We start from the raw sequence: 27,786 nt of genomic DNA on the forward strand, positions 1-27,786 counted from the left end.
TGGTTACCATGGTTTAACTATAGTACCCATGGTTAAACGAGACGTTCGCTTTCGTAACAAAAATTTACACATAATTTACTCACCCCCTTGTCCTCCAAAATGTTCATGTCTGTCTTTCTTCAGTCGTAAAGAAATTATGTTTTTTTTTTGAGGAAGAAATTTCAGGAATGTTCTCCATATAGTGGATTTCTATGGTGCCCGCGAGTTTGAACTTCAAAAATGCAGTTTAAATTCAGCATCAAAGGGCTCCAAACGATCCCAGATGAGGAAGAAGGGTCTTGTCTTGCGAAACAATAGGTTCATTTCTAAAAAAAAAAAAAAAAATCACAATTTATATACTTTTTAATCTAAAACGCTTGTCTAGCTCAACTTCAAAATCGTCCTACATGTCTGTTTTTTTGTAAAGGGTGTTTGACTCTCCTTACGTGTTCACTTTGTAAACACTGGGTTGGTACTTCTGCAGCAATGTAGAACGATTTTGAAGTTGGAGGAGAAAATGAGGTGAGAGTTTTTCAACATACCCTAACTAAATTGACCCAGAATGCACAGAGTTCACACAGAGCTAGACAAGCATTTAAGGTTAAAAAGTATATTGTCAATTTTTTTAGGAAAATAATCCATCATTTCGTTAGATAAGATCATTTAGAGCCCTTTGAGGCTGCATTTAAACTGCATTTTGGGAGTTCAAACTCAGGGGCACCATAGAAGTCCACTATATGGAGAAAAATCCTGAAATGTCCTGAAAAAAGGGAGGAACTCTTGTGTTCTGTCTCTAAAATTAATTATTAATCAGATCTATATTCCATGCCCATATATTTATTTATTTATTTATTTATAAAGCAGTCGTGTAGTCATTGTTGTAAAAAAAAAAAAAAATTAGAGATGAGAGTTTCTGGACACTCATATCCACCTTATTCTTCAATGCGGAAGTAAGTGAGTGGGCAAGATTGCAGTTATTAGTTGCTATAGGGAAATAACAAGAAGAATAACAATGCAGTAAACTGTAAAACTGTTCATGATTAAGATAATACATTAAAATAATATGGTTAAACACACCAATACGCAAAATCAAGCAGCAGTCAAATGTGGCATCTACTTACACATATCTATGGCTCTTATGAGAAAAATAAGGTGGATAGTCAGTTTCTTCTCACATAACAAAATTGTTTGGTCACACTTTAGTTTGGGGAACAATTCTCACTATTAATAAATTCCTAATTTGCTGCTTATTAATAGTAAGGCAGTTGTTAAGTTCAGGTATGGAGCAGGATTAAAAAGTTAGTTCACCCAAAAATGAAAATTAGCCCATTATTTACTCAACCTCCAGGCATCCTAGGTGTATATGACTTCCTTCTTTCAGACGAATCCAATCGGAGTTATATTAAAAATTATTCTAGCACTTTCAAGCTTTAGAATGGCGTTTCTCTTCATCAGTCCAAAACAAGTCCAATAAAGTGCGTCCATCCATAATAAAAAGTGTGGCTTTTAACGGCGGAAAGGCTTCTGTGTACTAAGTCAATAATAGGCTAATTTTCATTTTTGGGTGAACTATCCCTTTAAGGCATCTAAAATATGGTCATGCAGAATAAGGCATTTTGTGCCTTGTAAGCACTAATAAACAACCAATATGCTAGTAATATGCATGCTGATCAGCAACTAGTTAATCGTGTGAATTGGTTTTATAAACTGAAGTGTTATCAATAATTGAAACTCGTGTCAAAATCCCTTTGATGAGGCTGATGCAAAACCCCTTTGCTTTGCACTGATAACTGTCTGGGTTTATTTTACAACAATGACTGTTTTTATTTGTTGTTTTTTTTATTTACATTTAAGTTTTGAATTTCCTTTTTTATTAAATGATTTACAATCGTGAACAATTTTAAAATCAGACAGCACCATGAAGGATTGTTTGGTTTTACTGTGTACAAAATACTGTTTTAAAGAATAGCTACTGTTATACGTATTATTAGTAGGTCAATTTCATTGATTGATTCTGAATTCATATTCCTGAATTAATTTTTATGATGAACCATTGAAAATAACAATAAAATCCTAAATGACAAAACATGAAGAAGGAACCTGAGTCACCTGTGATATCTTTATTAACTTTGATTATGTCTACGTGTACAAAAAGCATGCAAAAAATAGCATCTTTATATGCTTTGGTACATATTTACATAGTAAGAGTTGCATTCAGTGCTTTCTCAGGACATGCTCTTTTTTCTTTGATTTTTTTTTAAACGGTTACATTCAGATCAATGCAGCAGAATACAGACGTCTATAAATAACCAGCAATATCAGGCACTCGGACACAAATAACAGGGCAGTTCAAACTGCAGGTATGTGAGTGAGACAGTGTTCTACGATTTATATACATTAATCAATTCTGATATACTTTAAGAAAGGGAAATTAAAAACGCATAAAGCTTTGATAGCAAGAACGTTTTGCAGCTACAAAGTGCCTCACAATGGCCACTTTTCTCTCCCCCTCATTCAGCTAAACCTTTGTAAATGTAGGTAGACAAATGATCAAACCTCATCCATTGCACAAGAGCCGAAACCCGGAAAAGGAAATAAAGCCTTCACACTTGAGTTGATTGCTCAGACAGAGGTATGGCATATTGGCTGCTGCATATGTTTAGCTTATAAAAGTCCTGCAGGAAACAATTTAAAGGGGTTTCAGACATTAGTTGTTTTATCTCACATAGATATCAAAAGGAATAGCAAACCAAGGAGAAGTTTGTAAAAGGTTATAGCAGGTTAACTGACATGCCATACGTCAAGACAATAACAGGTGCATAGCATACATCAAGAAGTAACTGACAAGACTACTGTACATTTGAGACAGAATGGACAAATGCGATTGCACGCTCACACACATAAGAGAAGGGGGATCATTTAAAACCATCTGATGAATTTATACACATAAACACACCTTTAAGCTCCCGAACATTGAATATGCTACTCTCTCTGTATTCCCCGAACAGCAGTGTCCAGACCCTGAGTACCACATACAGACTCTCAATACACAACAGAAACAAGACTCCATACCAAAATGCCTCCATACAAACAGACCCAAAAAACACTAGTCGTTTGGCACTGAAAACAGTTTTCCTGTGTAATTCAGTTTAAAGAGGAAATGGTACGGGCAAGAAGCAATCTACAAAGAGTGTGTGCTTACAAGAAGGTCATCGAGAGAAAGAGAGATGGGGGAAGAGAGAGAAGAAGGGAAGAATGTGTAGGAGTCAGAAAAATGGACCACCATCTGCTCAGGATATTAGTGAGAATATAACGAAAGTGGTTCACTGCGGTTTATCAATCCGTCTTCATATAAGCAATAATGAGTCCTCAACGGTTAAAGGTTTCCTCTAAGCATTCGCTGCTTACGTAATAATTAAATAATTACGTAAATAATTGCCAGCTGACCTGATTGAGTCCAGTTTTATTCTTGTAAAATGAATTAAAGGGGCAGTTCACCCTGAAATAGTCAAAGCTGCGCTTTTTCATTTAATGAAAGGGGAATTGTGACACATTTCATTACATGAGAAAAGAGCAGATTGGACATTCTGCTAAATACCTCCTTCCGTGTTTTACGTAAGGAATGACGACGAGCCGTTGAATTCTTAGAAAATAATGCACTCCAGAGGTGGTGATGCGGCCACGACGCAAAACGGATGCATTATTTTCTAAGAATTCAATCGACCTAAGTCAATTATTCCACTTATACTAAGGTTACCACACCGCAAGACATCGACCAAATGATGTATTTCAAGGCATTCGTCTGTTTTTTTCCCCTTAAAATGCTATTGTGAGTATAATTAATTTACGCAGCTCTTCCAACGCCTCCGTTGTTAATTCCAAAGTGTCATTTTAGACTTCGTAACGACGCTTGAGACGTTAATAGCAGACTAATGCTGTTAATAATTAATTAATTTTAGACATACAGGCAGATAGACGGGAAGAGACAGAAAAAGAGAGAGAGATTACCTCTCTGAGTCTGTGTGTCTCTCAAAAGAAATCCGCAGCAGCAACGTCTCTACTAATAGTAAAACTTTAAGTTCACTTTCTTCAGGAACAGCGCCGTTGTTTCCTCACTTGGGAGAAACGTCATGTAGTTTAAAGTTGTTAATCGTCAGAGCAGCGCTAACAACTGCATGTGTGTGAACCTGTAAGGGAGAGAGAGTGGGAGACATAGAGTATGTGCTTTCCGTACACCATAAAACGTATTTTTGTGGCAAAAAACATGGAAATAATCTGTTGTTTTTATCCTATTGTTTACTGCATTCATTAGTTTGGCCAGTGTCTTTGTGGGTTTTGGTAATTTTGTTGTTTTAGGCTGTAAGGATCTTAAATAAATGAAATCGTGTGGCGAAGTGATATACAAGTAATGCGGTCAAGAGCTGCCTGGAACTACATTCGCTGTGAGTTTCCCTGAAAATAATTGCACAACTTAGAACGTCAATCAAATTCAAGCATTCAAAGACCCAGTAGCATAAATGACAAAAAAGAAATATGGTCTGGAATTAAATGAGGCTAAAAGCCTGTTCAAACCAAGATGAATATTTTCTATGATAAACATTAATTTGAATGAATTTGAATCTGTTTAGACTGACACAAACATTTGTATGCTGACACTGCAACTTTTTTTTTTTAATTTATGAGGAGGTGCTGTAATCTCTCTTCCATAGCACTGGCCAACCACTAAGATTTGCGCTTTTGGTCATGCCAAGAGCCACTGCTGTTACATATTTATATAATTATTTGGTTAGCCTCACAAACAGACTGTTTTGCTAAGCAAATGTGAATAACTGACAAAGAATCCAGTGTCATTTGATAATCACCATAGTAAAACAAAAATCAGATAGGCTGTTCGAAAACAAGTAAATACTGTTTATACTAAGCGCCAGAAAAGGAAAATTGCACAACACTTATAACATCAAGATAACAGGGGCATTTCTGCTTTTTAACAGCACCGCCTACAGTACTTAAAAGAGTACATTTTTTAATTTGTGAGCCAGGACCACAAAACCAGTCGTAAGGGTCAATTTTATCACCTGAAAGCTGAATAAAAAAGCTTTCCATTGATGTATAGACAATATTTGGCTGAGGTACAGCTATTTGAAAATCTACAATCTGAGGGTGCAAAAAAATCTAAATATTGAGAAAATCCTCTTTAAAGTTGTCCAAGTGCAGTTCTTCGCAATGCACATTACTAATCTAAAATGAAGTAGGAAATTTACAAAATATCTTAATAGAACATGAACTTCACTTAATATCCTAATGATTTTTGCCGTTAAAGAAAAATCTATCATTTTGGCTATTGCTACAAATATCTCCATGCTACTTATGACTGGTTTTGTGGTCCAGGGTCACATTTTTTTAAGCATTGGTCTGAACAGACAAACTGCATGCAAAAATCTCCCTTTTGTGCCAAAAATGTGTGTTGGTAAAAACCTTGAGTAACTGATAACAGTATTATTTTTTTTGGGTGAACTGTTCATTTAAAACTTAAACGTGCTCAGTGAGAAATTCATAATGATACAAATCTAATTAATATGAGTGCTCTGTGCTGGTAATTAAATACCCACTCAGGATCTCTTTGTACTTTCAAACGTGATTCAAAAACAGGGGATGATGGGTTCGCCTGGCAGACGATCCGATGTAAACAAGGGCGTATTGTTTTGGACGGAGTTAATACAGGCCAAGAGGGACGGTGATGACATTGAATGGCAGTTCACTTTCGTTGCACAGCTAAACACCATATTCAGATCCTTGCCTCAATTGGCTTGTCTGTTTTGAGTGAAAGTGACTCCCTCTCTTTCCGCATCGGCGCACACTCGCTCGCCTCGGTGGCATGTTTGCGTGTGTGTTCGAGGGCCCGTTAGCACTGCTGACTGACAAATAGGCCTTTTGGAATGTGAAGACTCGGTAAACAATGACACATTCTGTTCCTGCAGAAAGACAAAGCGCTGCGACACGAGAGCCCTGCATCCGGTGCAAGCCGAACGCAGGATTTGCGACATTCACAAACATGGAAAATAAGCCCTGTTCTAAATACTGGTTATGCTGAGCGCTCAAACAAGCGCTGGTGTGTTTCATGAGAAAGCCCTGTTTTCTGGAATTGACTGAATGTGCAGACAAGAGCCTCTTTTAGTGTCTAGTAGTTACATAAGCCCCTTTGATTCACAGTACGACACTGTGCGTGTGTGTTGTATCTGAATGAAATGAGAAAATTTTATGGTATGAAAGAAATGGAAAGCAACAGATGTGGAACCACCACAATATGGAAAAGGCCATATTTCAGGCATGCTATGATGGATAGGGTTAAGAATTGCACATTAACAAATACAAAAAAGGCAAGACGCCATTGCTATTATTTTCTACACATGCACAGGTTATGATGGCAGCGTCATCAGCACAACCGTTTTTAGCTTCACGAGCTGCCGTAGCATCGTTCGTCCATGCTGCAGTCTTATGCAGCAGAAAGCTTGTGGCGTAGTCTGTCTTTCATACAAACCTGGCCTAATATAGAATCCATCCTACTTGTTTAGCCAGGATGAGAGGACAAAGGTGGAAAGATCCAAAAGTGATTCTTGTGCAAGACTGACAAAAGTGAAAAGCTTGAAGGATGACTAGCAATAGCAGAATCCAGTTCAATGTCAAGGTAAGCCTCAAGTCAGTGAAAACAAGAGTGTAGTGGAGCGGTTTGGGTCATGATCATCTTCTGCTCGAAGGGCTGGGAGGACAATGAGGAACGCTTCAGGATCTATGAAGACACTCAAGAGGTGGGTGGTTCATCCTCATGCAAGTCCTCGAGCTCGACTTCTCTACCAGCCTCTCCACTGCTTCCCTTTCTGAGAGAGAAAGAAAAACAGAGAGAGAAATTGTGAATCATTGCATTTCCAGATGATCCCTGCTTTGATCTTGAAGAGGTATTTTGATCATCTATCATTAATGATCTACAACAGCAGTGTCCAGTCTTGATCCTGGAAGACCACTGTCCTGCAAAATTGAGCTTCAACCCCAATAAATTATTAGAATCTATTATGCAGGTACATTAGGACAAGATGGAGCCAAATTCTGCAGGATGTTGACCCTCCAACACCAGGATTGAACATGCCAATTAAGTAGTTTGAAATTTATTTGAATTGAAATTGACAGAGACAGGCTGCAAACTCAAGATGTGAGGGAACCAGCAGCAGTTTGTTTCACTTTTTACTTTTCAGATGAATCTGAAATAATAATAAAAAAAAGATTCCAGAAATTAAGTACCTATAATTAGATTAAAATACCTGTTATCAGACTACAGTTAAGTTTTTATGTATTACATGATTACATATTTACACAATAGTAATAAATGCTTCATAACTGATTGTTTCAACCTAATTCCTTTTTCATCTTTTGAATGCTCATTTGTAATAGCCTACTGCTTATACATTCAGAAAGGCTTCGAATTTTGTGGACATTCATATAAAGATCAATCATTAGTCAGGTGGCAACACAGCATTTGAACACTGATTTACAAAAATCATTTCAGGTTTAAGAAGTGTTTCAACATTGTATCAACTAATGACATGTTGATTTTTATTTGAATTATCACTCTGTAAGTTGTTCAAACATGTATTTCTATGTCTTCAGAAGACTTTTGTCTTTCCAACACATTCACATACACAAATTTGAATTTGAACTGATCCTCTTTCACCTGAGATATTTACTTTAAGTACCCCTGAGATTTTAAACTAAATATTTAAATAATTAAGAATCACAATCTGCATGTTCATTGGTTCTGTCGTTGGTAATGGTCACATGACATGCAGGTAAACAAATATCTTTTTTTTATTTTTTTATTTTGATTGATTTTAAAATAAATAATTTTTATTTAGCATCTTTTATGATTTAATTAATTATTAGTTTTTCATTAAATTCATAAATCCCCTGCAGTTCCTTCACAAACACCATTTTGGGAAACGTTGACTTAATATAACATTTAATGCATAATAGGACCACTGTAACAACAATAAATGGAATATATTTTCTTACATTGTAGTTTTGTCAATATGGTACAATATTGTCCTATTTAAATCAATATGCTAAAGAAGTTAGGTCAAAAGTAATCTAAAAAGTAATCAAAAAGTATTCTGATTACATTACCTAAAATGTGTAATGTAATGAACTTCGCTACTAACTACATTTTTTGTCATGTAATCTGAAATCAGTAACAGACTACAATTTATAATTAATCTATCCAGCTCTGATGATAAAACAATATTAAACAACAATTAAAAACTGCACTGTAAATGGTTCCATAGGAAAAAAAAAAAAGAAATTTACAGAAAATGTATGAATTCATTGTTATTTTTATCTGCCCTTTTTTCAAAGACACTGAAGTTGAAAATATCCAATTTGGTTCCTATCAAGTACCTCAAGTACTTCAAACCAGCTAGTTCACATTTTAAGTTCAGTCATACTTTATTTTAAGTATGACTTTTGCCTCAATAAACTCCTAATTACTGCTTATTAATAGTTAGTAAGGTAGTTGTTAAGTTCAGTTATTTGGTAGGATTAAGGCTGTAGAATATGGTCATGCAGAATATGTGCTTTGTAAGTACTAATAAACAGCCAATATGCTAGTAATATGCATGTTAATAAGCAACTAGTTATTAATGAGAACAGATCCCTATACTAAAGTGTTACCTTTAGTTCTTCCTGAAAAGTTGTTATTGTAGCAGCCTAATACCTTATATATTATACACTACCAGTCAAAAGAAAAAATGTTAATAGTTAAAAATACAATATTGCCAACTGAAATTAATACTTTAAAATTAAGGTAACACTTTAGAATAGGGAACACTTATTCACAAGTAACTATGATTTCTCGCCCAATAAATTCATAATCTGCTGCTTATTAATAGTAATGAGGTTGTTAAGTTTAGGTATTGGGTAGGATTAGGGATGTAGAATAAGGTCATGTAGAATAAGGCATTAATATGTGCTTAATTAGTACTAATAAATGGCTAATATTCTAGTAATATGCATGCTAATAAGCAACTAGTTAAGAAACCGTAAAATAAAGTGCTCCCAAAATGAATGAATATTTATGCAAGGACACATTAAATTGGTTTAAAGTGACAGTTAAGACACTGATACAAAAAATCAGTTAAATGTTTTTTCTTTTGATCTTCCTATTCAAAAAAAAATTTGAAAATATGAAAATGCATTCCACAAAAATATTGAGCACTATGTTTGGAGTAACGATCCTGAAATTTCAGCTTCACCAAAGGAATAAAAGATTATTTTTTTAAATACTGAAATAGAAAACGTTTATTTTAAATTGTAAAATATCTAAAAGTATTTTTGATATGCCTTTTTGAGCATTAATTACTTCTTTCAGAAACATTACATTTTTAACAAAACCAAAACTTGAGTTCAACCAGCTGATGCCAAGTGTATTCAGCTAAGTTATTTTTCTAAAACACATTTAAAGAGATAGTTCACCTTCAGTTGCTGGTTCCCACTGACTTCCATAGTATGGAAAGAAAACACTTTGCAAGTCAATAGGAACCAAAGCAAACAAGGGGAACTATCCCTCTTTAAGCACACTGATGTGACAGTATATGACTGTACATCACACATTTGTTTACCTTTATAACATAAAACATATTTAAAAAACAAAAAAAATGCAGTTAATGTAGTTAATGCAATATGCAGTATATTAAACAGATCAGGTCCTTGGTTGAAACTACCCAGTATTAAACTTACACTGACAAACAGTCTTGGAAAAAACACATGAAGATGGGAAGGTTCTCTGCAACAGACACAACTGCACACAGAGGTCTCAGAATGTACATAGTGGGGTTGAATGAAAGACCATGACATGAGGTGTTTCACAGGGTTGGACTTTCCTAACAGTATCACCAAATACTTTCACTGTCATGAAGCAAGAGAAATGCCAAACAAGGACAGGATGGAGGCTGATATGACTCATACTTTCACTGACTCGTGGGAATGCATGGAGAAGGGCAGGGAATCTGACACAGGGCTTGAGTGACAAATGACAATGGCCACCTGTCACAATGAGTTACCTTAACGAGGGCTGGAGTTTAAAAGAGGGCCGGAACGGCCAAGAGTCCCTGCAGCAGAGAGAGACAGAGAGTGGAGGAAAGGGAGGACAGCGTCAGCGGTTTCATGTGAAGTAAAGCGGCAGGAACCAGGTCATTATAGAGGCTCCTGTGACTTATTGCTGGTCAGAATGCCAGTTACATTAATAGGGCACATTAGACTACATTTAAATCCTGTTCTGCAATAAAACTCAATTTATGGAAATGGTACTCCTCAGATAATCTTATAAAACTGCAGTTAGACATAGTAGATTTGCATATATGTTTAGCCTAGCGCCGTCAAAACCAGACAGCATTAGCATCAACAACTGAAGAGAGATGGATGAGATCAGGCGCTTATAAAAACTCATCAAATGCCAAGCATATTTGTCCAGAAGAGACAGCGTTTAACCCTTGTATTTGACAAACACAGACAGAAAATATTATCTACTAACTCCAGTCTGACTTCATGAGCATATGAATAGGTCAACCTGAGCTCTATGGCTAAAAAATGGAAGCAATTTTTAAGGTGCTGGAGGCCAGAAAAAATGCTGAAATGTAATAACGTGCAGCCACATTTTCATCACAGCCAACAAATGTGTAATGATACGCCGATTTTTTTTGCCCAAGCTCTGCGGCAGGGCTGGTTTAGTGATGTGTATAGCGTTATACCGTGTCCTAACCAGGCCTGAAACGACGACTTTTACACAGAAAGAAAAATGTGGCACGATGCAACAAAGTGACAACCAATAAAAACATATTTCATATTTCATATACAGCTGTGGAGTGGCTTCCGGTGCTAATCAGCACAAAAAGAAGATAGCAGGCTAGCAAAATTAAGAATTATTTTGATGTTACAGTCCATAAATGATAAATTCAAGATATTTAAATTGTATATTACTGAATGTTTTTTAATGAAATGTATATACATATATATACATAAATACACACAAATATACATAAATACTGTATGTACATAGATAGATAGTCATATACAGTTAGTTTTTATTTAGTACTAAAAAGATATTTCACATTAAAGATGTTTACATATAGTCCACAAGAGAAAATAAGAGCTGAATTTATAAAAATGACCCTGCTCAAAAGTTTACATACACTTGATTCTTAATACTGTGCTGTTACCTGAATGATCTTTTTTTTTTTTAGTTTTGTTTTTTAATAATTGTCCATGAGTCCCTTGTTTGTCCAGAACAGTTAAACTGCCTGCTGTTCTTCAGAAAAATCCTTCAGGTCCCACAAATTCTTTGGTTTTTCAGCTTTTGTATTTGATACTTTTCCAACAATAACTGAAAATAAGAAAAATGTACACTTCTTCATTCTGTTCAAAAGTATTCACCCCCCAGCTCTTAATGCATCGTGTTTCCTTCTGAAGCATCAGTGAGTGTTTAAACCTTCTGTAATAGTTGAGTATGAGTCCCTCAGTTGTCCTCAGTGTGAAAAGATGGATCTCAAAATCATACAGTCATTGTTGGAAAATGTTTAAACTCACAAAAATGCTGAAAAAACAGAATTTGTGGGGCCTGAAGGATTTTTCTGAAGAACAGCAGGCAGTTTAACTGTTCTGGACAAACAAGGGACTCATGGACAATTATTTTAAAAAAAAAACCTAAAAAAAAGATCATTCAGGTAACAACACAGTATTAAGAATCAAGTGTATGTAAACTTTTGAATAAAGTCAATTTTATAAATTCAACTATTATTTTCTCTTGTGGATTATATTTAAACATATTTTATGTGAAATATCTTATTCAGGTCAGTACTAAATAAAAAATATGCATTTTGTATGATCCCTCTTATTTTGGTAAAAAAAAAAAAAAAAAACATTTTGCAGATTCTGCAAGGTGCATATACACTTTTGACTTTAACTGTAATATAGCTGTACTGTATATGCTGTATGAAAATAAGTCTATTGTATAGTGGCAATATTCTATATTCAATATTCTTAATGAGTATCTAAGTTAGATTAAGAAAATGCAATCTTCATGAGATTCACAAGAAATTCCTTGCTGCCAGGCCCATCACAGAGTAACAACTGAAAGTGTATGAATGTGTGTGTTGGGTATGTACAGTAAGTGTGTGTTTGGATGAAAAAGGTTATTAACGGTGCAGGAGGTAGTGTATTCAACCTGACACTGAATTATGGATGACATGCAAATGAGCACCCCTGACAGTTGGAGATTTAAAGGGACGGAGGGTTTTTTTTTTAATTCTGATGATGACATTCTACCAAGTGGGGGCGCTGCTACTTTTTATCCATTCAGTCAATAACTCAGAGGGAACAAGTAACTGACAAAAAGGTTATAAAAAAATTACAGAGGTAAATGAAAATACAATCAACTGCCTCTTGGAAAAGAAGGCGATCTGCTGAGTCACCGTATTGATCCAGCTTGTTCCCAATCAGATTTCCCCTTTGTCAACAGAGAGAGGCCATACCAAACAAGCATGTCAATTTGTTTACAGATCAAATCAAATGACCTTTCACTTTTGATTGTACGAATAATACCTGCATCTGGAAAAACAACATAACCCATCGCAGAGAACTTTCAGCACTGCGTTAAAATATTCCCAAGGCTGACTTTGGTCTATATGGGATGCATACAGAGATAACCAGAATGTTTGTATTGATCCAGGGCATTCAGAAGACAGGGAGCAACCTTCTGCTGATTCTGACAGGCATCAAACAGACAGCACACAGAGAGGAAGAGTGAGAGAACATTCTGCTGTCCTTGAACAAACCCCCTCTAATGTGGGAAAAGCAGCAGAGTGGGGACAGAAATGACTTCATAGAGACACTTACTGTCAGTCTAGTGGGCAGACACATTAACAGCAAAAAGCCTCTGAGAATAACTGTCACAAGAGGGATGCTGCAAACATTCAGTCGAATTCAAAGAAACTGAATTATTGGTGTGCACTTTTTTGAACATGTATATGTGAAAACAGGAAAATTATATATATATATATATATATATATATATATATACATATATATATATATAAAAGAGAAAAAAATGAAGAAAAAACTATGACTCATTTTTTTCCGGTCTCATTTACCTAAAAAATATCAAAATATATCAAAGACTGAATCTGAAATTCGAATGACTGATAAGGGAGTCAGCCGTCTCCTCGGTGCAGTGCGGAAGAGAAAGTTCTAGACAGTAAAATTACAAAAACATCAAGTCCTGGAGCTTTCAATGCTAGTGCAAGAGAAAAAAAAAGGACTGAATCATGCTACTATGGAAACGTATGTTGGCAGCAGGAGAAGTAATGGGTGACTATTAGCAAACCTTCCTGTTCAAATAGATAGACATGACGTCTGAAATATCATGCTGCGACCTTGAATGTGAGAGTGAAAAAAGCAAAGAATGAAAGAGATGCAATGCTGAAAAGATTTCAGCCTCTTACAAAAGGCTTGTGAGGAAAATGGGAGTCATTTGGACTTGTCAAGCTATATAAATATGCTTTCCAGTTGGTCATCGGTTGTGTTATAGTTTGGAACACTTACATGAGCAGACTGCCGGGAGCAGACATGGATCTCTCTTCTCTCCTGCTGGGACATTCGAATGGATTCCCAAAGGAACGCTTCCTTAACATGGCTTTGACCAGAATCTACAGTAGCACAGGAAAGACTAAGATGTAACTGACTGTACATATTAAAGAATCCAAAATATATGTACAACACAGAAATACAAAAAACAGCAGTCAGACTCAGCAATAAAATCCTCTTTGTATTTACTGAAATGGCGATAAGGACTAAATCCATGAAAATAATCAAAGAAAGGCTGACAGTTCAAAAGCAGGGCCAGTTTGACACATGGTTGAGGTCAAGTGTGTCTTAACCTTCTTATTCACCCACTCGTTGACAGCAGTACAATGTCTTAAACACATCTGGCCTGTGTGTGTTTATGTTCATGTAAGTACGGTTCAACAGCTCATGTATTTAATACTGAGACACCCTTGTCCTTTGTCTGTTTCACTTACCACAGCAGACAGACTGGGGACGAACTTCACTGAGTTCTGCACTTCTTCTTCAGTGACTTCCACCACAGTACAGTGCTCCTCTTCTAAAGGTAAAGGGTCAGTGCCATCCTGAGTCACCCAGGGGTCCACCTGAAGATAAACACACGTACATATATAATACATGCCAACCTATTATTCTGTCCAACTGTCCATTTGTCCAAACATAATCTATCCCTGTATTCATCGGTTTATCCACTGATCCTTTCATTTATCTATCTTACCATTTATATATTTGTAGATCTATCCATACATCTATGCTTACATCCATCATACTGTATGTCCTTCCATCCATCCATCTGGCTGTAGATCAGTCCACACATTTTTCTCCATCTATTAATCCATTCATCTATCCATCTACTGTTTCACATCCAGCCATCCGTCTTTTCATACATCTATCAGTTTGTTTACCCATTTATACATCTGTCCATAGATCAGCTTATACATATTTTCTTTCATACAACATCCATTTATTGTTTTATCTAACCTGACATCATCTATTCATCCATTCATCCATCCATCCTTTCATTCATTCCTCCATAAATCCATTAATCCATCCATCCATGCTTTCCTTCATCCATCCATCTAAATATTCAAAGACCAGCCCATACATCCATCAATCTATCTGGCCATAGATCAGTTCAAACATATTTCCTTCATTCATTAATCCATTCATCTATGGTTTCATGTCCAGCCATCAACTATCTTTTCATCTATTCATCCATCTGTCTGCTTTTCATCCATCAGTTCATCCACCCATTTGTCCATCTGTCCATAGATAAGCTTATACATCTTTTCTTTCATCCATCCATCTATTGTTTTATCCATCCAGGCATCATCTACCCTTCCATTCATCCATCCATCCATCCAACCTTCTTGTTATGCTTTCAGTCGTTCATTCCTCCATAAATCCATTAAACTATCAATCTATCCTTTCATTCATCCATCCATCTACCCTTCTATCCATCCTTTTATTCATTCATTCCTACATAAATCCCTTAAACCCTCCATCTATGCTTTCATTCATCAATCCATTCATCCACGCTTTCATCCATCCATTCATCCACACATTTTTCTCCATCCATTAATCCATTTGTCTATCATTTACTGTTTCATGTCCAGCCATCATGTATCCTTCCATCCATTCATCCATTTATTCATCTGGCCGTAGATCATCTTATATTTCTTTCATCAACCCATCTATTGTTTTATCCATCCAGTCATCATCTATTCTTCCATTCATCCATCCAACCTGTTATCCATCTTTTTATTCTTTCACTCCTCCATAAATCCATTACACCATCATCCATGCTTTCATACATTCATCCATCAATCCATCCATCACCTATCCTTTCATTCATCCATTCATTCATCCATCCATCCATCCATCCATCCATCCATCCATCCATCCATCCATCCATCCATCCATCTATCCGCCTGTCAATAGATCAGTCCATACATTCATCTATTGTTTCATCCATCCAGTCATCATCTATCCTTCCATTCATTCATTTATTCATTGGTCAATCCATCCATCTGTCCATAGATCTGTCCAAAGATCTTTCTTCCATCCATCCATCACACCATCCATCCATGCTTTCATTCATCATCTATCCTTTGATTCATCTATCCATCCGCCTGTCCATAGATCAGTCCATACATCCGTCTATTGTTTCATCTATCCAGCCAACATCTATCATTCCATTCATTTATTCATTGGTCCACCCATCCACCTGTCCATAGATCTTTTCCTCCATCCATCCATCCATCCATCCATCCATCCATCAGTCATCATCTATCTTTCCATTCATTTATTCATTGGTCCATCCATCTAGCTAAACTTCTATCCACCCTTTCATTCATTCATTCCTCCATTAATCCATTACACCATCCATCTATTGTTTCATCCATCCAACCAACACCTATTCTTCCATTCATTCATTCAATGGTTAGTCCATCTATGTGTCCGTAGATCTGTCTGCACATCTATCCATCCATCCATCCATCCATCCATCCATCTTACCTTCTATTCTACATTCCATTCATCTGCTCATGCATCAATCCTTTTATCTATTCAAATGACTGTAGATTGTTCCATAATGATCCATTCATCTATCCACCCATCCAACCAGAAAATCATTAAAAAAATAAAATATTTGTCCTAAAAACAAAGTTAGTTAGTCTGAAGGATATGAGAGTGGAGCTGTTGAGTGAATGTAGGCCGTGCAGCTCTGATTAACGTGTGCTCTGGGGATCGCTGCTTTAATGGAACATTTTCTGGGTAATGACATGCAGACAGGAGTCTCTGACGGCCGAGTGTGTGTGTGTGCTAATTATTCACACTCACTGTCACACTGAGACAGCAGATGGAAGTTTCCAGAACTGAACCAAAATTTCTGTCCATGGGGATTAGCTGATGTTTTCCTGTCCAAACACCAAGTCTGCTAGATGGTGCAGAAGCTATCAAAGATACTGTGTCATACTTTAACACTATCCCTGGATGTGGCTCATGAATAGTCTTTGATAGCAATACTGCTGCCTTGAGAGTGAAGACTAATGAGACACTCGTGGGAATGTTCTTTGGACATTTCTTTTTGAAATACTAACTATAACTTCACTAGTGATGTTGTACTCTCTCGCTGGAATGCATGAAGGAAAATTGAGGTGAGTTTTTAAAGAAAAACATTAATTAATAATACCACCCCAATCAAAAAGGTAAAATGTGGACATTCCTTTCAGCTTAAATAGATGAACTCCTCAGTGAATTTGTGAAACTCAAAATCTTGCAGTACAGAGCTGTGAAGATGGTGAAAGGGATTACTTGCCACTCTCAATCGCAGAAGTGCTCCTTTGCGTCTTATGTAGACTTACTTTGATCTCAGGAATGGTGATCCTAGCGTCTGGGTTTTTGTCCAGCATTTTTGAGACCAGGTTCTTCAGCCCCTCACTGATAGCTGGCCTAAGATATCACAGAAACAAAGATCAAATGGCTGAAGTAGTAAAACAAAACCAAAACACTGAATGGCTGTTCGGCTAAAGTAAGACAGCATGCTTTTACAAGAGGTGAAACACACTGCAGACAGAGAAACATCATTTTTATCACACTGACTGTCACACAGCCACAGTTTTTTCAGCCACTGATAACACTCCAGCATGACATTAGGGAACAGAGTGTGTGTAAGACAGAGACGCTCTTTCATTAGCTGATGACTTGTCTAAACACATACACCAGATGACATGCATCCGGACGGCCTCTGGCCTTCCACACACAGACGGCAGACTTCATCAACCTATCATTCAAACAGACCTGCACGAGCATACACAAATGTCATACTAAACCAACACACATGCATACAGCATTCAGCTCACATTGCTATACACTCAAACATTTCTGACATTTCCTCTCTTTGTATCTGTTCCTGAGAGACCAGATGTGTCATAAACAGCGAGGGGTGACTTACGTCTCTGGGAACTCCACCGGCTTACTCTTGATCTTATTGTGAAGTGCCAGTATGTACTCATCAATAAATGGGCACTGGAGGACGAGGAAGAAAAACAGAGAAGGAGAGGAGGGAGACGGATGAGTGATCAAAATCATCAATCACATAAATGTCACTGCAGTAGCACACTGTCCCATCCATTGATCATTCTGATAGATAATCCCACAATGAAGAATTACTGCTATCACTCTGATCATATCAGCACATGAGCCCACTCACCTTCCCGTACACAAAACAGTAGAGGGTCACTCCCATAGCCCACACGTCCAGAGCCTGGAGAAAACACAAATTCTGTTTTAGTGATGCAGGAGAGCTCTGCAGCTTTGAGCTTATTGAAATAAATGTCATTCCTTAAAGGAACAGTTCCCTCAAAATTTAGATTCTGTTATCGCTTATTCACTCATATTACATCCAAATTCTCTGACTTTGTTCTTTAAAATGCAAAACAGAATGTTTTAAACTGTTCCAAGTGAAGGGTCTGTAATTTTTTTTTAAAGAAAATAACATTTTAAATTAACAAAGATAAATTAAACTGATCAAAAGCGACAGCAAAGGCATCTATAAAGTTCTTTTAAACTTTTATTCATTAAAACATCCTGAAAAATGTTTCTAACTCTGACAATAATAAGAAACGTTTCATGAGCACCAAACTAACATGTCAAAATGAATTCTGAAGGATCATGTGACACTGAAGACTGGAGTAATGACTGTTGAAAATTCAGCTTTGCATCACAGAAATGAATCAGATTTTATTTTAAAAAGTTATTTTAAATTGCAATATTTCACAACATTACTTTTTTTTTTTTTTTTTTTTTTTTTTTACTGTATTTTGATTTTAAAAAATGCAGTCATGTTCGTCATAAGAGACTTCTTTCAAAAACATTCTAAAAAACATTTTAATTTTTTTTTATTTTAAGCCTAATCAGTCAGAATGGTTGGCCTTTGACAACACAATATTGGCACCCTTGGTAAATATGAGCAAAGACAGATGTGAAAATAAATCTGCATCATTTATCTTTTTGATATTTCATTAATAAAATTCACAAAATTCTAACCTATCATTGAAGTAAGACAACTGAAAGTCGGGGGAAACTCACATTATGAATTTTCTTTTTTTTTTTTTTGCATGTTGGCCACAATTATTGGCACCCTCTACAAATTCTCATAAATATGTCTTGAGTATATTCCCATTCATATTTACATTATCCCATTATATTCCCATATACATATATATATATATATATATATATATATTTTTTTTTTTTTTTTTCATCCAAAAACAAACTCCAGCATATTCAGTTGTGAGACAAGACTGGAATTTCACACAGGACTGGCTTCTATGGTCTGATGAAACTAAAAAAAAAAAAAAAAAAAAAAGCAAACCCACCAGATGGGTTTGGTGCAATCAGGGATAAAAAGTACCCCATGCCCATGGTTAAGGACACTGCTGGATCTTTAATGTTGTGGGCCTATGTTTGTACCAGAGGCACATCTAATTCAGTTACTGTACATGGCACCAACAGTTAAAAAATCTAAACCTGACAGTCTCTGTTAGAAATCTTATTATGGGCTGTGGTTGGATGTTCCATCAGGATAACGTTCCAAAACAAACATCAACACACAAAAAATGTGTATGCAAGCACAAAATGAAGCTTCTGTCATGGCCGTCCCAGTTCCCTGACCTGAACCCTATAGAAAATGAGTGGGCTGAACTGAAGAGAAGAAGCATCAACATGGAGCAGGGAGTCTGAAGGATCTGAAGAGATTCTGTATGAAGGAATGGTCTCTGATCTCTTGTCAGGTGTTCTAAACTCATCAGGCATTATAGGAGAAAACTCAGAGCTGTTATCTTGAGAAAAGAACGTTGCAATAATTGGGTGCCAATAATTGCAGCCAATGTAAACTAGAGGACATTTATTTCATAAAAAGATTTTCCCTCCGCTTTTTCTATTGTTTTACTTCAATGATAGGTTAGAATTTTGTGAATTTTTTGAATGAAAGAACAAAAAGATAAACAATGCAGATTGATTTTCACAACCACCTTTGCTCATATTTACCAAAGGTGCCAATATTAGTGGAGGGCATTGTATCAGCAAAATCACTCCAGACACACATTACCTTTCCACTAAAGCTCTTGCGGTTGTCTGACAGCGTTTCTGGGGCCATGAAGGCAGGAGTACCAGCAGTGCTGGAGAGCAAGGCATCATTACCCTCGAACTGGTTACTGACCCCAAAATCTGCAATCTTGACATGGCCGTCATCTCCAAGTAATAAATTAGATGGTTTGATATCTCTGTGAACAATCTTCTGATAGTGCACTGAGCAAAAAGAAACAGAAAATAGGAGATATAATGAACAATAATGTTTTGAGTGTCTCATCTAAAAGAATGCGAACAATGAGCTGCTTCAGAAGTGCAGTTTGCTGACAATTAGCTTAAAATCTCAGAATTTTATCAGACTTCACAAAACAAACGTCCTTCTTTCGTCTTTAAGACAATGCAGACAACTAAAATGTGGACTGGATTTCTGAGGATAAAATGGCTAATTACTTTATCAATTTACCATATCCATCCATTTACCAATTATACACTATCAGTCAAAAGTTTTTGAACAGAAAGAGTTTTTATGTTGTTTTAAATACGTCTTTTCTGCTCACCAAGCCTGCATTTATTTGATCCAAAGTACAGCAAAACAGTAACATTTTGAAATATTTTTACTATTTAAAGTAACTGTTCTCTATTTAAATATATTTTAAAATGTAATTTATTCCTGTGATCAAAGCTAAATTTTCAGCATCATTACTCCAGTCTTCAGTGTCACACGATCCTTCAGAAATCATTCTAATATGCTGATTTGCTGTTCAAGAAACACTTATTATTATTATTATTATCATCAATATTTAAAACAGTTAAGTACATTTTTTGGGATTCTTTGATAAATAGAAAGATGCAAAGATCAGCATTTATCTGAAATGAAAAGCTTTTGTAACATTATACATTATTCAAAAGCTAGAAGTCAGTTTTTTGGGAAAGAAATTATAGAAATTAATACTTTTATTTAGCAAGGATGCTTTAAATTGATCAAAAGTGATGATAAAGACATTTATAATGTTACAAAATATTTCTATTTCAGATAAATGCTGAACTTTCAATTCATCAAAGAAACCTGTTTTCAACATAATAATAATAATAAATGTTTTTTTTTTGAGCAGCAAATCAGAATAGTAGAATTATTTCTGAAGGATCATGTGACACTGAAGACTGGAGTAATGATGCCGAAAATTCAGCTTTGAAATCACAGGAATAAATTACATTTTAAAATATATGAAAATTAAAAAAAACTGTTGTTTTAAATAGTAAATATATTTTTAAAATTTTACTGTTTTTGTTGTACTTTGGATCAAATAAATGCAGGCTTGGTGAGCAGAAGAGACTTCTTTAAGACTTCTCTGTTCAAAACCTTTTGACTGGTAGTGTATTTAAAAATCATTTTTTAAACATTTCACATATTACATATTTTCATGTAAGGATCAATCTTATCAATGCAACACCAGAATACTGTATTAATACTCGAAAATTGTTTCATCTATGTTTAATTGCGATCATCTGTCCTAGCATGAAATCAGAAAAATAAAATATTAACATAATATGCAATACAACTCCATGCTTATAAGGCACAAGTTACTTAATTTTGACCAATATGTCAGTTTTGAATTGCGTTTTGAAGGTTTAATGATATTAAAGTTAAATAAAATTATTAAGTTGAACACAGCCATTGAAGAGGAGGTACAAAATCAAGTGTGTCTGACAGCAGGAGATCTCAGCTTAACTAAGGAACCGCAGACAGGTTCAAGAAGGTCACCTTGGGCCGTGCACACAGAAGATGAATTTGATTGGTTAATAGATGCCTTCCTGTCTCAAGTGGTCAATCAAAGATAACCTGCCCGCCACTTATCGTCTTCCTGTCATCTGCCATTACTGGTTATATGTGACAAGAGCCACATCTCAGACGACTTCAAATGACACGCAAGGTAATGAAAAAAGAAAATCCATTAAGGAACAAAGCCATATATTTAAAGTATTAGCAGGTTATTGCATATAATTATTTCATCAAAGTCAGCCAGCAAGGTGAATGTGACACATGGAGTACACCACAGTTCATGTAAGGTGTCTCTCCAGCAGTTTACATAGCATAAAACCCACACACACACACATTTGTTAGATTGCTATTAATTAATTCTATTGACGTGGCTCTCCGGGGTAACTAGCGCAGTGCTAATGAAATGAACGGAATATGGTCACATAGTCTGATTACAGTCCACAAATTACCGCCACACACAAAGGAGTTCATTGTTAACACAGAGTGATTTGTGGCGAATCATGCAAATGGCTTGTTGCCATCCAGACGGTTGCCACAGCGAATGTTGCCTGGTTAGTAAGATTCAAATGAACTGATGAAAGCTGAGTTTCCACTTGATGAGCAGAACAGACACTTGGCGATCACCTCAACCTACTGTAGCTCATTTGCTTTGTTGAGCTACTATTTTGTTTAAAGGCTCAATACATTTTAAACTCAGCTGACATTGATCACCATAAAAAAAGTTATTTAGACTTGTCCCTTGTTTTCTTTCAAAAGAGCAAAAATCAAGGTCATGATGAAACTTACAATAAAAGTGAATAGAGATGACTTTCGGAGGATTTAAATAAAATGTGAAGCTTATAATTTTTTTTGGTAACACTACAATAAGGTTCATTAGTTAACATTAGTTGACTACCAAGTTTCAGGAGTTTATGAGACAGAATAAGACACATGCACATGTTTTATTTCCCATTTGGTTTTATTTTTTAAGATTAACTGTTTTTTTCCAAGACATTGTTAGATGCCAGTGTTTCCTGTCCTAGCTATGTAGAGATTTGATTTCAAAAACAGTATCATAGCTATTAAACTATATCTTGTTTATTATATATCGTGATTTTAAATAAGTATTTAACCTCAGAACAAAGGAGAACTCCACTTCCAGAACAACAATTTACAGATAATGTACTTACCCCCTTGTCATCCAAGATGTTCATGTCTTTCTTTCTTCAGTCGTAAATAAATTATGTTTTTTGAGGGAAACATTTTAGGATTTTCTCCATATAATGGACTGATACGGTGCTCAGAGTTTGAACTTCCAAAATGCAGTTTAAATGTGGCTTAAAACGATCCCAAATGCAGTTGTAAACAATCCCAGCAAAGGAAGATTGGTCTTATCTAGCAAAACGGTCGGTTATTCTCATAAAAATAATACAATTTATATACTTTTTAATGTCAAACACTCGTCTTGTCTTGCTCTCCCTGAATTCTCAAGACAGTTAGGGTATGTCGAAAAACTCTGATTGTATTTTCTCCCTCAACTTAAAAATCACCCTATATCACTGTTTTACCTTTTTTGTTAAGGGTGTTTGATCTTCTTTGCATGTTCACTTTGCAAAAACTGGGTCGGAACTTCTGCAGCGATATAGGATGGTTTTGAAATGATTTTTGAAGTTGAGGGAGAAAATACGATTTCAACATACCCTAACTGTTCAGGCAGAGCCAGACAAGACGAGCCTTTGAGATTAAAAAGTATATAAATTGTATTATTTTTATGAAAATAACCGATCGTTTTTTAGATAAGACCCTTCTTCCTTGGCTGGGATTGTTTACAGCTACATTTGGAATCGTTTGAAGCCGCATTTAAACTGCATTTTGGAAGTTCAAACTCTGAGCACCATATCAATCCAAAATATGGAGAAACATCCCGAAATGTTTTCCTCAAAAAACATAATTTCTGGAAGTGGACTTCTACTTTAAAGGTGCTAAAAAGTGCTAAAGTCTGATTTTGTGGTAGTTGCGCTTTAAATTATTATAATCTTAATAATCAAGTGATGAAGGATTTTGAAAATCTGACAGGAATCAGTTTTAAGCACTACTGTGAGGTTAACCCTGCCTGCTATAAATGTTTCAAAATGATTAACAGTTGAAAACATTTCTTAAAAATATTAATTTATGGTTAAAAATTCAATCAGTTACATTAATTTAATAAAATAATTGAAATAGCCCAAATAATTGAAGATAGTTCACCCCCCCAAAAAAATCTGTCATTAATTACTCACCCTCATGTCGTTCCAACTCATAAGACCTTCGTTCATCTCCAGAACATAAATTACGATATTTCTGATGAAATCCGAGAGCTTTCTGACCCTGCATAGACAGCAATGTGCCAGAAAAGAAGTAAGAATGTAGTCAAAATAGTCCATGTGACATCAGTGGTTCGCTGGCTTCTGGTCAGCAGCACCACACACATGCGTCACTGTACTCTTGTAAATGCGTCGCAAAGACCGACACGAAGGAGGAGAAATGGTTAAATTAAGTTGTTATTTTTGTTTCTTTGCGCACATAATGTATTTTCATAGCTTCATAAAATTAATGTTGAACCACTGATGTCACTGATGGACTATTTTAATCATGTCCTTACTACCTTTCTGGGCCTTGAACATGGTAGTTGCGTTGCTGTCTATGCAGGGTCAAAAAGTTCTTGGATTTCATTAAAAAAAATATTAAATTGTGTTCTGAAGATGAACCAACGGATTTGGAACGACATGAGGGTGAATAATCAATGACAGAATTTTCATTTTTGGGTGAACTATCACTTTAACTTTTGTGGTAACATTATGCAACAAATGCTGATGAGCTTAACTTTTACTGCGCTCAGAATAATCCTTTAACTGTCAGTATGTAATTATTGTACTGTTGCAGCATAAAATCAAATTTCTTCTTTTGACAGTTTCTAAAGATCAGAACGCCTTTTAGAAATAGCACCGACTTGTTTTCATCAGGAAACGATGACCTCCCCCACGCACAAATACATGAGCGCACTGCCACATTCGCTCACTTCATTAGCCTAACAGGATGCCACGATGCGTTAGAACAACAAACACAGAGCTGTTCCTTGAGACAGAAATCTCTTAGGTCTTTATTTTTACATAAGTAATGATTAATGTCAGCCGCTCATCTGTAGGAGTTTGCTTCACTCTTCTCTACGGGGATTTATTTAACTTCAGACACTGTTACAAAGTCCATGTCAAGGTGGTCTCCTTAGAAACTAAAAATGGAACCCAGTAGGGTCGACTCGGCAAGTCGAAAATGGTTTTTAAAATAACGGAAATGACTCACAGTACTCGATGCCTAGAACAATGTCTCTGAAGTAGTGGCGGGCCTGCTCCTCACTGAACGGACTGTCGCTGGGGACCTCCATCACAGGGCTGGTGACCAATGGAGATTGTAAGTTAACTGAGTACTAATAAAAGAGACAGTAACAGAGAGCAATGATTCATGAAGAGAAATAGTGAATGAAATGATAGGTGGAGAGACAGCCTCAAAACTTGATACAATATACTGTCTGCAATATCCCTTTGATGTGGTTTAAACATGAAAAAAGCATGAATTAATAACAATGATGCGGAGTTCAGATTTTTACTTGCCTCTTAAAACGCTCACTGACCCCGCCACAAAAATTATTTCAAGAAATCTATTCTATATGCACCAGGGAAAAAACAAACATACATTCCTTCTATAAAATATTTAATATTTAAAATATGATTTTTAAAATTTGTTTATTTTAGATTAGAAAGAAAAGCATTTTTCTTTATAAAACTGCAAATTGTTGTATTTAAAATGATTCCTCAATTTATTATTCATTGTTATATTTGACAATTTTTTAAGCATTCTGCTTCAAAAAGCTGCAAATAAAATGCTGTATTTTAAATGCTTCATAAATGCATTATTTTACATTCAACAAATTTTGAAACATGAATTAAATAAAGAATTAAATATGTTGTCAATTTTAAAAGAAGGAATTGTAGCATCTGGACCAATCAGACATACAGTTATTTGTTACATTTAACAAATAATCTTCAAAACCAACAGCCTAGCTATATGCTGGAGTTTTGGAAACAACCCCCCAAAGCAACTAACACCCCAAAAGGGCTCAGTTGCCAGGACAACGATCTGATATCACAGGTTTTATTGCTTCAAGGAATGCAAACGGAGCACACTACCTTTCCCTATAGGAAAGACACAATGCCTATAGAAATGGACTCTTTCCTATTCATTCACAGACAAACCTATCCTTGACCTTCCTATCATGCATAGCCCAGGTCATTGTGTACAGTATTACTGCAGTGTATTTTAATTTTTGTCTGTTGTTTTTGTATTTGTCTTTCTACTATTTTATGCATGTGTTACGATAGATCTCTAGTGTAGTATAACTTACCTATGTCATGTTTGGACTCTTTTAATTCGTATTTTGATGATCTAAAAGATGGTGTAAATTAGATGTTGATACCTATGCAACATATTAGTGTTTTAAGAAACCCTAGTAGTTTTTGCATTAACACCCAATCGAATTACATATGCAAAACACCATGCTCACAGACAAAGAGTCGTAAACTTTCTCTCCAAAGGTGAAAGTTACCATTGGTTCATGGACCTCCTGGAGGCACAGCCTCCAGAGAGTTTAAAGGCATCGACCCCTCTCTCTTTTTTCTCTCTTCACTCTCTTCTTCGTCTGCAACATCTCCCGATTGCTGCCCGTGTGGAAAAACCCACGGGGAGCCTGAGCCGGCACAGGGCGTGCCCGGCGGGCCCGACAGGCCCAACATACAGAGCTGTGGCTCTCGACCACAAAGAGCCAGACAGTTCCACTCAACCCTGGAATTCATCTTCATGACTCGCCTCAGTCAGTCAGTGGTTCTTGGAGAACCTAAGAAGATGAGCTAGAACTCTTCAGGACTTCCCTAAGCACGCGCCAGGCCTTGCGGCCTTGTCTTTCCATTCCACAAAGATCACAGGACTTCAGCTGGGTCCCTCTCAGCTCTTGGTTCTTCTTCACCTTTCACATGGGAAGAAACTCCCAGTCGCCACTGAGTCAGAACATCTTTGGAATTCATCACTCTTCAGACCCGGAAGAACGTGATTGCACTTCCAAACCCACCACTGCTCCAAACCATCTTTCACCAGAGACTGCATTCGGACACTTGTTCAACGACCAAGGCAATGCAAGTATCGTACATTTAACTAAACGAACAGAGGTTTAGTATAAGCTGTAGACAGCACTGATGGTTTTGCTCAGGTGGTTAACTGACTCTTTTCATAGCTTCATTTCCTTGTCTCTCTCTAACTGCTTTTCACTGACCCTTCCCCCATGTATGAGTGAGTTTATGTTGGTTTGTTTAGATTAGCTATGTGTTAGTCCTTCGTTAATAAAGCTCTTGTGCACAAATTACATGAGTTTTGATTCTGATTCTGCCTTGCAAATTAATGTCCCTTTACGATTCCGATTCGAGCTACATGCTCTAATGCAATGGTACTTTAAGAAAGTTATTTTCTGTGGCCAAGAAAATATCATTTCTTAGAGTTGATTTTACAATTTTACTGAATGTTCGCTGGGCGAACAGATTAGTTGATGGAAAATTAATTCTGCTACAGTTACTACTGGCAGCCGATATAAATAATTGTAATTAATCATAATTAATTGTAATTATTTATATACATTTCCCTTTGAGCTAAATTCACAACAGAATGCACTTAAATAAAATTCTGGGCCGAAACCAAAACAGAAAATTCTGGATGCACTTGAAAAACGAAACCGAAAATGCTTTGTAATAATTATTTACTATTTTATTAAATAATATAACGTAGTTTTGTTAAAAAAAAAAATAAAATTAACTCAATTATTTGTAATGATATTGAATAAAAAAAATACAAGTTAATAAAATAACCACACTTTTATTGAAAGTAACACAATAAAATTGGACATAAAATATATTAACATTAAATATTAATATATTATTTTTATTCAGTTAGATACAACTGGTTTTTTTTTTATTATTTTGACTAATCTTCCCGAGAATGCATAGCCATTTCATTTTCGGCTGATAATTTTCTGATACATTTCAGTGCATTCCTAAAAACAACATATATTTTTTTCTGAATTAATATATTGATGTTTAATTTTCCCACTTTATTTTATGTGGCCTTCTTTTTTTTTATGAACCAAGCTGAAAACTGCAAATTGGTACACACTTTTGCTAAAAATCAATAGAAAATTATTGGTTTATAATATACTGTATCTC

At 35.8% G+C, this 27,786-nt stretch overlaps 1 protein-coding gene across 6 annotated transcripts in view; it reads right to left on the bottom strand.

Moving 5' to 3' along the window:
- Positions 1–2,152: 2,152 nt before the first annotated feature.
- camkk1a (calcium/calmodulin-dependent protein kinase kinase 1, alpha a) overlaps positions 2,153–27,786 on the bottom strand; it is a 101,835-nt gene continuing 76,201 nt past the window's right edge. For 5 of the 6 annotated variants that reach the window (XM_051110387.1, XM_051110383.1, XM_051110384.1 and 2 more), the window contains 9 exons: positions 24,827–24,915; positions 19,748–19,947; positions 17,849–17,902; positions 17,591–17,664; positions 17,001–17,088; positions 14,094–14,222; positions 13,618–13,721; positions 10,083–10,130; positions 2,153–6,854 (listed from right to left, as the gene is read on the bottom strand). In XM_051110387.1, coding sequence (XP_050966344.1) covers positions 6,779–6,854; positions 10,083–10,130; positions 13,618–13,721; positions 14,094–14,222; positions 17,001–17,088; positions 17,591–17,664; positions 17,849–17,902; positions 19,748–19,947; positions 24,827–24,915 — 862 coding nt within the window. In that variant the 3' untranslated portion in view covers positions 2,153–6,778. The remainder of the gene's footprint in view (positions 6,855–10,082; positions 10,131–13,617; positions 13,722–14,093; positions 14,223–17,000; positions 17,089–17,590; positions 17,665–17,848; positions 17,903–19,747; positions 19,948–24,826; positions 24,916–27,786) is intronic. The other variant, XM_051110389.1, reaches the window with a different exon arrangement.

The sequence above is a fragment of the Labeo rohita genome, chromosome 5, assembly GCF_022985175.1.
Source record: "Labeo rohita strain BAU-BD-2019 chromosome 5, IGBB_LRoh.1.0, whole genome shotgun sequence".
In the NCBI taxonomy this organism is placed as follows: domain Eukaryota; kingdom Metazoa; phylum Chordata; class Actinopteri; order Cypriniformes; family Cyprinidae; genus Labeo; species Labeo rohita.